Here is a 13,816-nt window from a genome sequence, read left to right on the forward strand (position 1 = left end):
CACTGCACCCACTAAAACTGCTCCAGGGACCTGCATGCACTGTCATGGACCTGAGTATGACATCTGAGGCTGGCATAGAGGCTGACACAAAATATTTTTAAAGATGTTTTTTGAGGGTGAGAGGGGGTTAATGACCACTGGGGGAGTAACAGGAGGTCATCCCTGATTCCCTCCGGTGGTCATCTGGTCATTTTGGGCACCTTTATGTGCCTTATTTGTAAAAAAAACACATCCACGTGAGAACGTCCAACTTTTACTTTAGGACGTCCCTGCTTTTTTTGATTATGGCTCAAAGATATCCAAGTGTTAGGCACGCTCAAGTTCCGCCTTCACCACACCTCTGACACACCCCCTTGAACTTTGGATGTCCTTGCGACGGACTTCAGTTAGAGACATCCAAAATCAGGTTTCGATTACACCGGTTTAGATGTCTTTGGGAGATGGACGTCAATGTTCCGATTTATGTCAGAAGATGGACATCCATCTCTTTCAAAAATGAGCCTGCTGGACATCTGTATAGCAGCATTTTTAGAAAATGGCCACGCAGATGTACATGCAGAGCAGAGGGTCAGCCTAGTTAGTGCAGTGGACTATAAACCAAGGGACCAAGGGTTCAAATCCCCTTTTAAACTCTCATTTTTTTAAACCTGTGAGCCCTCTAGGATGTGAGCCCTCTAGGAACAGAAAAATACCTGCAGTACCTGAATGTACATCACAGTAGACATTTTTCTGTTTCTGGAGTCTTCACAATTAAAAAGAAAGAGTTGAAGTAGGATTTGAACCTGAGTCCCATTACTAGGTTACTTCTCAAACCAGCTTCCTGCTCTGTTAAGAATACCCATAATACCTGAAGCTGTCATAGTCTGGTATACCCTTCCAGTTTCACTTTCAACACAGAGAGAGTGGGGGGGGGGGGGGGGGCAGCAGCTACTGGAGGATTAAGGAGGCGTCATGCCTTAATCCTCCAGTGGACAGCTGCTCGATCAGAGCACTTTCTGTAACCTTGAAATTCCTAAACAGGTCTAAGTAAGGATGTCCTTCTGTTTAGACATGGACATTTCTTCCCCTTTGGTAATTGCTGTTGGATGTCCAGATTTCAAGCCTCCCTAGTCCTGCCCAAGACATGCACACAACACGTCCCCTTGCTATTTGTATGTACTGCAATGTTGCATGCCCCTTTCTGCCTTTGCAAAATCGGGATTTGGATGTTTCAAGCACATGGATGTCCGCTTTGGCCTTTTGAGATGTCCATATGCTTCAAAAATGAGCGCCAAAGATTACTCTATCTAACCCAAAGACTAGAAGAATTATAGAGCCTACAACCTTGTACAGTAGTAGGCTTCTGCCAGAGGTAGTCCTGTCCTGGATGCAGCATCTATTCCTCTGGATTCTTCCAGCTCAAGCCTATCTAGGGTAGGTAAACAGCCTGTGGGTACTGAATGTGAGCAAGCAAGAGAATGAGTGAGTCCCTTTCTCTTCTCTGTCAAGCAAGTAGATTCACTAACAATATTATTTGTATGAACTATATAAACTATCGTTGTGATTGGTGGCATGTGATTTCCTTGATGCCGACAGGTGTTTTCTACACGTATTATGTCTCTGACATAACATGTAAAGAACTCAGTTGGTACAGCAAATTATATTTTAGAGAGAGAACTATCAATCACATAAAATGCAGCAACCCTCTTAATAAAAATGTCTTTGTATATCGGACCTTCAGAAGTGCTGCTCTAAGGTAAAATTAATCTTGATTGAGTTACAGGTACTACAGTCGTCATTGGTCCCAAAATCTAAATCAAAAATATATAACATCTGTATTTTATACCTTAATCCTTATTTAGAACTTTTTTCATTTGTATTATAAAATATTAAATATTACTCATCTTTCCAACAGCAAAAGTTTTTTTTTGGGGGGGGGGGGGGGCAGCAGCCTTCTTCAAATTTGTCCAACATACCTTCTAGCTCTGTGTCGCATCCATAGACTTGTTAATGCCAAGATGCTGTTGGTGTTTTTCTAACCACTTCCCATCACAGTTCCCTCTACTTCTGTTTGAAAGCTATCCCATTTGCAAGATGCCAAAATGGAGGCTTTCAGTTCAAGAACCTGCCCCAGAGGTGGCAGCATAGATGTTTCTGAAATTCTTTGTAAGACCATGGAAGTGTGAATTGAAACTGTCATGTATCAAGCAAGTGGTTTCTAGGTTTCAAAGTTCACTGCATCAGAGTTGGCCAGATTACAGATATGACAGTGTTGATCTTAGCTATAAGAAACCATGATGTAAATATTTTTCACTTTTACTCACAGGTAATACCAATAACCGTTTCAGCATAAAAAATGGTGCACTCTACCACAGTGGCTTCTCTTATAACCCTCATGGTGTGTATGACCCCTTGACTTTTGAACTCTTGATTGAGGTGACTGATGACCCTCCTCCTCGGCGTAGCACAACAGTACCAGTAATTGTTCACGTGATTCCATGGACAACAACAGTTTCAACCACCACACAGACAACAACGGTGAGAGGAAATCATGCCATCTCCTGTGTGTTCAGTGCTGCTTGTCCTATACTTGTGCTCAAGCACTCACAGGGACAGCCAAATTGTCATTACTTGGACATCATTAACAAATTTTGTTGATCTAGTCTTAGCACAGATTCATCTCTAAGCTAGGTTACAATGGTGGTTATTTTTGAAGCTCTATTTTTGTTTTGAATGTCCAAATCTCGATTTTATGAAACCAAGGCATGGATGTCTAAAACTGCACTATGTCCATATGGCAAGAGGGCGTGCAGGGCCATGCCAACACAGTAAGTGGGGTAAGCACCGCAGGGAGGCGCCGACCTCTGGAGGGCGCCGCCGCGGTGCTTACCCTCGCCGCTTACCTCAGCTCTGCACCGCCCTGGGGCTTTAAATCTTTTACCTCCGACGGTCGCAGCAGCTGAGCAGCGTCAGTGAAAGCACTGCTGACGTCTGCAGCCTTCCCTTCGCGCTTGTTGGTTCCCTCAGTGTCCCGCCCTCACAAGGAAATGACGTCAGAAGAAGGCGGGACACTGAGGGAATGAACGAGTGAGTGCGAAGGGAAGGCTGGAGATGTCGGCAGCGCTTTCACTGACGCTGCTCAGCTGCTGCGACCATAGGAGGTAAAAGATTTAAAGCCCCCAGGGCGGCGCGGAGCTGAGGTAAGGGAAGGGCAGAGAGGGACATGGATGGGAGGGCAGGGCCCAGGGAGAGGAGAAATTGCTGGAAATGGAGGGGAGAGAGGAGAATTGCTGGATATGGATGGAGGAGGAAAGGGCAGAGAAGGACAAGGATGGACATGGATGGACATGGATGGGAGGCCAGGGCCCAGGGAGAGAGGAGAAATTGCTGGACATGGAGGGGAGAGAGGAGAATTGCTGGATATGGATAGAGGAGGGAAGGGCAGAGAGGAACAAGGATGGACATGGATGGGAGGCCAGGGCCCAGGGAGAGAGGAGAAATTGCTGGATATGGAGGGGAGAGAGGAGAATTGTTGGACATGGATGGATGGGAGGGAAGGGAAGACAGAGGAAGGAGATGCACATGGATGGAGGGGAAGGGAGAGAGAAGAAATGCTGGGCATGGTTGGAGGGGAGGGAAGAAAGGAAGGAGATGAGGTGAGGGGAAAGGAAGAGAGGAGAAAAACTGCACATGGATGGAGAAAATAGGCAGACGCTGGATCCACTGGACAGTCAAGTCTGCAGAGGACCCAGCTTTTACTTATGGATATAGAGCAAGAAATGAAGAAGAAAGGAGGAAAGTAAAGAAATAAATGGAAAAGAAGCCATGGAAACGGCGTTAAGAGGACAGATAGCAGCAGAATCAGATACTGGGCCAGCATGATCAGAAAAAGAAAGTCACCAGACAACAAAGGTAGAAAAAAATCATTTTTTTTTCATTTTAGCGTTTGGAATATGCCCATTTTGAGAATTTACATCTGCTATCTTATTTTGCAATGTATAGCAATTTGTTTCTAAGAATATTGCTGACAATTCCTGTCAGTGTGGCAAGTGGTGAGCGATCATTTTCACGGTTAAAAATTATTAAAAAATTATTTGCGATCAAGTATTTTGCAAGAAAGGCTTGTAAGCCTTGCCATGATTGCTATTGAGAATGATATATGTGCCAGTTAGATATCAAAGATTTAATTACTAATTTTGTGAACATGAAAGCACGAAAAGCTAAGTGGTTGTAAACCCTCTATTTGTTGAGCAATTCCACAAAGATGCACTCCGTCTTTCTGCTCCTATTTCCTTTGCATCTTGTGCCACACGAGGTGGGGGGGGGGGGGGGCGGCTACTGATAGTCTGCAGGGGGGCACCAGAGACCCTAGGCACAGCCCTGAGGGCATGGTCTGGGTTTGTTTTGAGTAGGACCAGGGAGTGGGCAAAATATGGACATCCAACTCTGATCTCAAAAAGGAAAAGGACATCTTTGTCTAAAAAGATGGATATTGTTATTTAGACCTGGATTGGAGAAAAGGAAAAGACTCCTTCCTTTCTCTACCCAGTCTCCCTCCCTCTCGAGCCTCCTTGTTCCTCCATGTGCCTTCATTCTCCCTCTCACCCTCATATTCCTCACAACTCACAGTAAACATAGCCATTTATATTTGATGTTCTTTTTGCACAGGTACACTGTCACCTCTCATATATCTCTTCTGCACTGTGGTGTGAGCGATAAATTAAGAACATAACATAAGAGCATAAGCGTTGCCATACTGGGAAAGACCAAAGATCCATCAAGCCCAGTATCCTGTTTCCAACAGTGGCCAATCCAGGTTACAAGTACCTGGCAAAATCCCAAAATACTACAATAAAAAAAAAAAATACATTTTATGCTGCTTTTCCTAAAAATCAGCAGTGGATTTTCCTAAGTCCATTTTAATAATGGCTTATGGACTTTTCTTTTAGGAAGATATCCAAACCTTATTTAAACCACGCTAAGCTAGCTGCTTTTACAACATTCTCTGGCAATGAATTCCAGAGTTTAATTATACATTGCATGCCCCCTAGTCCTAGTATTTTGGAGAGTGTAAACAAATGAAGCTCCCAGCCACTGGGTGATTCTGAAATGCCCCCCTCGGCTGGCTGGGGTCTCACTTGCCAGTCTCCTCAGAGTTCCCTTGGCTCCCAAGCCAAGCTATGTATTGCACTTGATCAGGCAAACTGCTTAGCCACAGGCAGTTCCAACCAAAGCAGTTCAAAACAACTTGTGGTAGATTCCTGGTAACTCCAGCAAAACAGCACAGAAACAAACAGTTCAAAACTAAGGTGTTTCTTTTATCTTCCTCAGGGTATTCTTGAACTAAGCTCTCCTGAGGCTCTCTGGCACTTGGCTTCAGAACAATCTGTAAAGACACATGCCCTTCCTGCTTTCTACCCAGCCTCACTGGCCCCAGGCTCCTGAGCAGGCCTCCAGCTGGTCTTCTCCTAGTCACTTGCAAGCACCCACCTCTATATCTGGGGCTCCTGCCCTACTCAGGGTGACTGCTCAGGCATGCCTTCCTTCGGCTGGAAATCCTCTCCTATCCAGTCCAGGGTGCCCCGTCACCCCTCTGATCCACGGGCCGTGACCCCTCGCACTCTCCTGGAACTTCACTAGGATTCCCCAGCCTTCACATATATGCAAATGAGACAGTCATCAAAATGCAAACTCAATTTATTAGATTATACTGCAGTCTTGTGGGACCCACTTCTTTCCAGCCGTTAGTCTTCTAGCACAAGTTCTCTCACTGAGCCCATCTACTGTGGGGAACCTGGGTCTCAGTGTCTAACAGCCTCCACCCCTGGATAGGACACTCTTCACTCTCATTGACCTTACAGTCCTATCCTCCACCCCACGGCTGTTAGTTCATTTTAAATAAGTCACAAGTCCATCAACCTGGTCTGGTAAGTACCTTCCTAGATTTTTAGAGTCTCCTTTCCTCTCTCTTCCATCTTCCCAGTACCACTCCTCCACCAGGCTTTCCAGGCACTTGTCTCCCCCTTAGCTCCTCAGGAGGTACTGCTTATATAGGGCAGCTAATAGCCCATCACACCCTTTCTGGGCCCCTCCTCCCAGTTCTGGAAGAGTCCAGAGCCTTCTGGGTGCCCTTCTCTTAACAGGGAATCTCTACTACATACTCCCTGGTCCCCATGTTCAGGCCTTAGCTGGAGCTCCCTCTGCTGGCTCCTTCAGGTCATTACCCTGATGTCCCATTTGGGAGCTCCCCTAGGGACCAGAAAGGGCATTTTTCTCTATTTCTTGTAGGAGGCACCCCCTAGCGGCCTCCTCAAGGGTAGGGCACCCACTGTGTTTATCACAACGTCTATTCATTCCACTGCACTCGTTATATTACATACCTCTATCATATCTCCCCTCAGCTGTCTTTCTCCAAGCTGAAGAGCCCTAGCCACTTCAACCTTTCCTCATAGGGAAGTCATCCCATCCCCTTTATCATTTTTTGTCGCCTTTCTCTGTACCTTTTCTAATTACAACTATATCTGTTTTGAGATGTGCTGACCAAAATTGCACACAGTATTCAAGGTGTGGTTGCACCTTGGAGTGCTACAAGGCATTATAACATCCTTATTTTTGTTTCCATTCCATTTCCTAACAATACCTAACATTCTATTTGTTTTCTTCGCCGCCGCTGCACACTGAGCAGAGGGTTTCAACGTGTTATCAATGATGACACCTAGATCCTTTTCCTAGTCGGTGATTCCTATGTGGAACCTTGCAAGTCTCGTAACTATAGTTTTGGTTACTCTTTCCCACGTGCGTCACTTTGCACTTGCTCACATTAAACATCATCTGCCATTTAGATGCCCAGTCTTCCAGTCTTGCAAGGTCCCTCTTGTAATTTTTCACAATCCTCTTTCGATTTAAACAACATTGAAGAACTTTGTGTCATCAACAATTTAATTACCTCACTAGTTATCTATCTTTTAACCATTTTTAATCCACAATAGAACACTACCATCCTATCCCATGACTTTCGAATTTCCTGGGGTGTTTTTCATGAGATATTTTGTCATACGCCTTATGAAAATCCAGATACACAATATCGACCAGCTCACCTTTATCCATGTGTTTATTCACCCCTTCAAAGAAATGAGGTAGATTGTGAGGCAAGATTTCCCTTCACTAAATCCATGTTGGCTTTGTCCAATCTTCCGGTACCATGCTTGATTTTAAAGATAAATTACATAGTTACATATTTCTTCAAGTTCATTTTCAATTCTGTCAATACTCTGGGATGTATACCATCCAGTCCAGGTGATTTGCTACTCTTTAATTTGTCAGATTGTCCCATTATATCTTCCAGGTTTACAGAGATTTGATTCAGTTTCTCTTGACTCGTCAGCACTGAGTACCATTTCTGGTACTGGTATCTCTCCCACATTTTCCTCATGAAGCCAAAGCAAAGAATTCAGTTAATCTCTCCGCTATGGCCTTTTCTTCTCCTGAGTGCCCCTTTTACCCCTCTGTCAACTGATTCTTTTGTAGGCTTCTTGCTTTTAATTATCTGACCTAAAAAAAGGTTTACAGTTAATAACGTCCTGCTGGTCCATCCAGTCTGCCAACAGATAAATGTATAGTATAAGGTATGATGTGATACTTCATATTGTAAAGTGGATCCTCTTTTCTCCTGGGATGCAGCCCCTCCACAAAACCAAACTAAACAAAAACCCACTCCTGTATGGCTCCACCTTGTTCCCCAAAACAACAAACACTGCTACAGCGTGCTGGCTTCAAAACCGCTGCTTTCTCTCCCATTCCCTGGAGAGTAGCAGTAAAAGAAAAAAAAAACACATGGCTCAATTCAGCCCTGGTTTCAAACCACAGTTCAATTTTAGCCAAGCGTTAAACACAGCACAGTCCAGCTAGGCTTTCAAAACACAGTTCAAGCACAGTCCAGCTAGGCTTTCAAAACACAGTTCAAATGGCTTTGCGCGGGCTCAAAGCCTAGGGGTCCCACCCGCTTGGTCAGTCACACTTTCTACTGACCACCTCCCGCCTGACCCGCTTGGCCCAGCTACTTTCTTTGCTTTCGCTGAGCCAGAGGCTGAAAAGTTCCATCGGCCTCTTCCAGGGTGCTCTCTGGTTCCGTCAACCTCCCTAGGGCAAGGCGCACTCTCCTGCCTCTCTCTCCTCAGGAGCCCAATCCATATTCTCCTCGCCCCGCCCTTCTCCCAGCTGCTCACCCTTTCTTTCATTAAAGCTCTTTGGTGGCTCTTCTTTCTCCACCCACCTGTTTCCACCACCTCTTCCACCAGGTTGGAGAATCAGCCTTATTCCTTCCCACTGCGGCCCTCCTCTGTGACTCCTGGGAATGCACATAGTTTCTCTTATCCCCAGGCTCCCTTGGGGCATGCTGGGAGTTGTAGTTCTTTATTTCTAGTTTTTTCCTGGGAATGCCTGGCCCATAACGGGGTATTCTGGCCTATCCCCGGGTTCCTTTGGGGCTTTTCCTACATACTCTTTACATACCCCCCCCCTTAAATTTCCACCCCCGCATTCTTTTCCTCCTCCTCAGCGCAGGGACTCGCCGAGCCTGAGAGCGGGTAGTGACCAACACTCTCTTGTCACTATACACTCGGCAAAGGGGGGCCAGTCCCTTCCCAAAATCATCTCCTGGGGTAGTCCTGGGCAGCACCGCCATGGCTATCTCTATGTCCCCATGTGGGCCCCTTCACGTGAACCCTCTGGAGGGACCTACGAGTACTGGCCCCATGTAGTACATTGAATAGCCACTGCTCCCTCACAGGTATCTTTACCTCCTGTCCTCCTCTTTCTTATTTGTTCCCATAACCTCCTAGAGATCATGGACTGGTCTGCCCCAGAGTCTAACATGGCTACCATAGGTAACCCCTCCACCTCCACCTTGGCGGTATACCGAGGCCTAAACCCTTGGGCAACCTGCGAGGTCCATCCCCTCTCGCCTGGCAATCCCTCCTGAAGTGCCACCGCCTTCCCACACTTATAACAGAATTTTCCTTCATACGAGGGGGCCTTTTTTCCGGGGCCTGAGGGCACTACGGGCTTTCCACCACCCCAGCCGTGATCGGGTTTCCTCCCTGTGATCTGGCCTAAAGAAGGAATTTTTGGAACCCCACCTCCCCCAGGTCGGGGCTTACCCCCCTCCAGGTTGGGTTCTCCCCAATGTTGGGCTTCCAAATAACACTCCACCCCGGCTGTCACGGCCTCCACCGTCTTACAGCCCCTTTGGACCAATCCTGCCCTCATCTCCCGGGGAAGGCCCTGCAGGAACTGCCTCCACTACCAATTCTTGAAGAATCTCTTCCGGGAGCGGCGCTCAGGTTCCAACCTATTTTTATTACCAGTCTAGTGGCCACCAGCTTTAGGGGTTTTCCCCCTTTTCCCATTTAGTGGACCTAAACTTACAACCTATAAGCCTGGGTACTCAGATCCATAAACCGGTCTTTAATGGCCTCTCGCAACCTCCCATAGTTAGCAGCGTCCCCAGGAGCCAAGTCTCTAAAGGCTCTTAGAGCCTCCCCAGATAATGAAGGCACTAACCGCATGGCCACTGCTCTTGTGGCCATCCTGCGGCCACTGCCACCCTCTCGAAGGCGGTCAGAAAATCCTCTACATTATCCTGCTCAGACAACTTTCCCCAAGTAGTGAGTTCAGGGATAAAGATCCTACCACACCGGCTTCCTCCTGGTCCCTGTTCCAGTTGCGCTGGCTCCACCGTCACCCTGGGAGCCTCTATCCCTCGCTGAAAAAATTCCTGATCATATTCAGCACCGGTTGTTGCTGCTCTCGTGCCGCCGCCAAGGAGTCTTCCACCATCTTCCTCATCAGTTCTTGCTGTTTCTGGAACTGCATCATCATCCACGCGAAGATCTCCTTGGGGTCCATCCTTGCTCCGGAACCGCGACTCCTGGTGGAAAAAAAAAACAGAGGACACCTCCAAGTGCGGTTTCACTACTTATGTTTCCCCTTTTCCTAGGATCCCTTTTATTTCCCCCAATCTAGGCCCCGCTTACCGGAACCCCAGACGGGTCTGCGCCTTTCTCAGCGTTGGCCCCTCCGTCGGGCTTTTCTGTCCTGCTGGTCTTGGCCTCCTCGAGCGACAGGTCCGCGAAGCGATCCCACTCCTGACACCAATTGTAAAGTGGATCCTCCTTTCTCAGTGGTTGCAGCTCTCCACAACCTGAAGAACACCTTCCAGTACTGCTCCCTTCTTTCCTCAGAACAATGAAGCTTTTTATTGCCTAGAAGGGGTTTCCCTCCTTCCCTCAGTTGTGGCACCAAAACACAAAACAAAGCACAGTTATCATTCACCTTTCTCAAACCGGTTAGTTTCCCAGTCCCGGCTTCCACAGCTGCTGCCTCTCCCTCCCTCCTGGGGGAGAGTAGCAGCACATAATAAAAAAAAAAGAAAGAAAACAAATACCCTGTTCAGTGTAGCGGGTTTTTCCAGAACCCAGTTCACTTTTAGACAAGCTTTACCAAAAACACAGCACAGTCCAGCTAGGCTTTCAAAACACAGTTCAATGGCTTTGCGCGGGCTCAAAGCCTAGGGTCCCACCCTCTTGGTCAGTCACACTTTCTACTGACCACCTCCCGCCTGACCCGGCTTGGCCCCGCTACTTTCTTGGCTTTCGCTGAGCCAGAGCTGAAAAGTCCATCGGCTCTTCCAGGGTGCTCTCTGGTTCCGTCAACTCCCTAGGGCAAGGCTCACTCCCTGCCTCTCTCTCCTCAGGAGCCCAATCCATATTCTCCTCGCCCCGCCCTTCTCCCAGCTGCTCACCCTTTCTTTCATTAAAGCTCTTTGGTGGCTCTTCTTTCTCCACCCACCTGTTCCACCACCTCTTCCACCAGGTTGGAGAATCAGCCTTATTCCTTCCCCTGCGGCCCTCCTCTGGTGACTCCTGGGAATGCACATAGTTTCTCTTATCCCCAGGCTCCCTTGGGGCATGCTGGGAGTTGTAGTTCTTTATTTCTAGTTTTTTCCTGGGGAATGCCTGCCCATAACGGGGGTATTCTGGCCTATCCCCAGGTTCCTTTGGGGCTTTTCCTACATACTCTTTACAATATGTATATCTGATCTTGATTTGTCCCTGCCATTTTCAGGGCAAAGACCGCATAAGTCTGCCCGGCACTGTCCTTGTTCTAAATTTCTGAAGTTGTCATCGAAGCCCCATAGAAGTCTGCCCAACTCTGACTTTGCTTCCCAGTTACTGGTGGTGCCACCTAATCACAGCTAAGCTTCTTTGGATTCATTCCTTCTAAACAGGATTCCTTTGTGTTTATCCCACTCATTTTTTAATCCTGTTACCGTTTTCATCTCCACCACCTCTCGCAGGAGGGCATTCCAAGTATCTACCACCCTCTTGGTGAATAAGTACTACCTGACATTATTCCTGAGTTGGCCCCCTTCAACCTCAGTTCATGACTCTAGAACAAGTTTGTTTGTAGATTAATACCTTTCAAATATTTGAACGTCTGTACTGTATCATATCACCCCTGTTTCTCCTTTCCTGCAGGGTATATATGTTCAGGGTCATCAAGTCTACCTTTCTACCACCTGATATCTCACCTTGCATCCAAACCAAAGTTTTCAGCGTGCTTGTCTGACATTGCTGTCTGGATGTCTCAACGCCACCTGAAATTAAATATGACCCAAAACCGAGCTTCTCATTTTCCCCCCCAAACCCACCTCCCCGCTCCCCCCGTTTTCTATTTCTGTTGATGGCTCTCTCATTCTCCCTGTCTCCTCAGCTCGAAACCTTGGGGTCATCTTTGACTCTTCTCTCTCTCCTTCTCTGCTCATATCCAGCAGATTGCCAAGACCTGGTCGTTTCTTTCTTTACAACATCCGTAAAATCCGCCCCTTTCTTTCCGAGCACTCTACCAAAACCCTCATCCACACCCTTGTCACCTCTCGTTTAGACTACTGCAATCTGCTTCTTGCTGGCCTCCCACTTAGTCACCTCTCCCCTCTCCAGTCGGTTTCAAAACTCTGCTGCCCGTCCGTCGTCTTCCGCCAGGGTCGCTTTACTCCTTACTACCCCTCTCCTCAGACCCTTCACTGTCTCCCTATCCGTTTTTGCATCCTGTTCAAACTTCTTCTACTAACCTATAAATGTACTTCACTCTGCTGCTCCCCAGTATCTCTCCACACTCGTCCTTCCCTACACCCCTTCCGTGCACTCCGCTCCATGGATAAATCCTTCTTTCTGTTCCCTTCTCCACTACTGCCAACTCCAGACTTGCGCCTTCTGTCTCGCTGGCACCCTACGCCTGGAATAACTTCCTGAGCCCCTACGTCTTGCCCCATCCTTGGCCACCTTTAAATCTAGACTGAAAGCCCACCTCTTTAACATTGCTTTTGACTCGTAACCACTTGTAACCACTCGCCTCCAGCTACCTTCCTCTCTTCCTTCCCGTTCACATTAATTGATTTGATTTGCTTACTTTATTTATTTTTTGTCTATTAGATTGTAAGCTCTTTGAGCAGGGACTGTCTTTCTTCTATGTTTGTGCAGCGCTGCGTACGCCTTGTAGCGCTATAGAAATGCTAAATAGTAGTAGCAGTAGTAGTAGTCATCAAGTCTCTTATAATACGTTGTGAAATAGGGCCCTCTGACTTAACTCCTTTAGGTAAACTGGCGCATATGCTCTTCAACATCTGCTCACATTCAAAAATGTCTCCATCTCAGTCACCCCTTTATCCTTTTACTGTTTTTGCCTAATATGATTTCTAATTTCTCCAAGAGAGTATCTCGAGCTTTCTTAACCATCTCCATACCACAGTGCTCCTCTGGTATGGTCTCCTTGTGCTGCTCCACATGCATCTCCACTTCCTCCAGCCAGGTCCACATTTCTAGCACTTCTTCCCAGAGTGATGTAATCGTAACCTTTATCCAGTGCGTTTTTCCAAGTAAAAAAGGTGCCGGTACTCAAATGCTAGGCAACCCTAAAGGTGTGAGGTGATCACTGAGGGACTCATCCCACAATAGCCAGGCCCCTGCAACCAGTCACAAAATCTATGACAAGGCAGAATTGGTGTGTAGAGCCTGAGCTCTTTCATTAAAACTTGGGGTCTGTTGGTCAATTTTTGCAGACAATGGAAAAGGTGCCGATACTCAGTACCCCCTCAAAAAAAGCACTGCCTTTATCGCATTCTTGACTGCTGCAATATCTTTTTTAATGTCCGGTAGCCTTATCCCCTATTCACTCATCTCAGACTACTCTATCCCTGTTCCTGCCTCTATTGTAGGAGCATTCTCTAGGACGTCTTTCCAACCTCAAATCCTTGTATCTTTGTCTAAAGTACAATCAGGGATGAGACCACTGTTCTGTGCAGCCGACCTGATTCCACCCTCCTGGTTACAGATCTCAGAGCTCCAATTATTACCTAAGTTACTTCTAGTAATAAATTTGAGTCTTGTCTCTGGTCAAGTCCCCACCCGGTGGAAATCAGCATTAGTGTGCCCCTTTTTGAAGAAACCTTCTTTAGATTCGCAGTCCTCTGCCCATCATCATCTGTTCTCCAGCCTCTGTTTATTCCCTAAAATACTGGAGAAAATTAATCTTTACTCAGCTGTCATCTTTCATTGAGAAATCCCTTGTCCTCCACCCTCATCAGTCTGGTTTTAGGGCTCACTTTAGTACAGAGACTGTATTGACTGCAGTGTTAAATTAAATCTAATTCCACCTGCACAAACACATTGTTGTGCTTGTTGTTTCACTAGACCTATCTACAGCCTTCGACTTGATAAATCATCACCTTTTGCTGTCCCATCTCGGGTCTCTATGCATCTCTGGCTCAGTGCACTCTTGG

At 46.9% G+C, this 13,816-nt stretch overlaps 1 protein-coding gene across 1 annotated transcript in view; it reads left to right on the plus strand.

Moving 5' to 3' along the window:
* Positions 1-13,816, plus strand: part of LOC115472490 (cadherin-related family member 4-like) — a 95,650-nt gene that overhangs the window by 29,661 nt on the left and 52,173 nt on the right. Inside the window, exon 4 of the mRNA XM_030206782.1 lies at positions 2,306-2,517. Within this exon, the coding sequence (XP_030062642.1) occupies positions 2,306-2,517 (212 nt within the window). The remainder of the gene's footprint in view (positions 1-2,305; positions 2,518-13,816) is intronic.

This window comes from Microcaecilia unicolor, chromosome 6 (genome assembly GCF_901765095.1).
Source record: "Microcaecilia unicolor chromosome 6, aMicUni1.1, whole genome shotgun sequence".
Taxonomy (NCBI): Eukaryota; Metazoa; Chordata; class Amphibia; order Gymnophiona; family Siphonopidae; genus Microcaecilia; species Microcaecilia unicolor.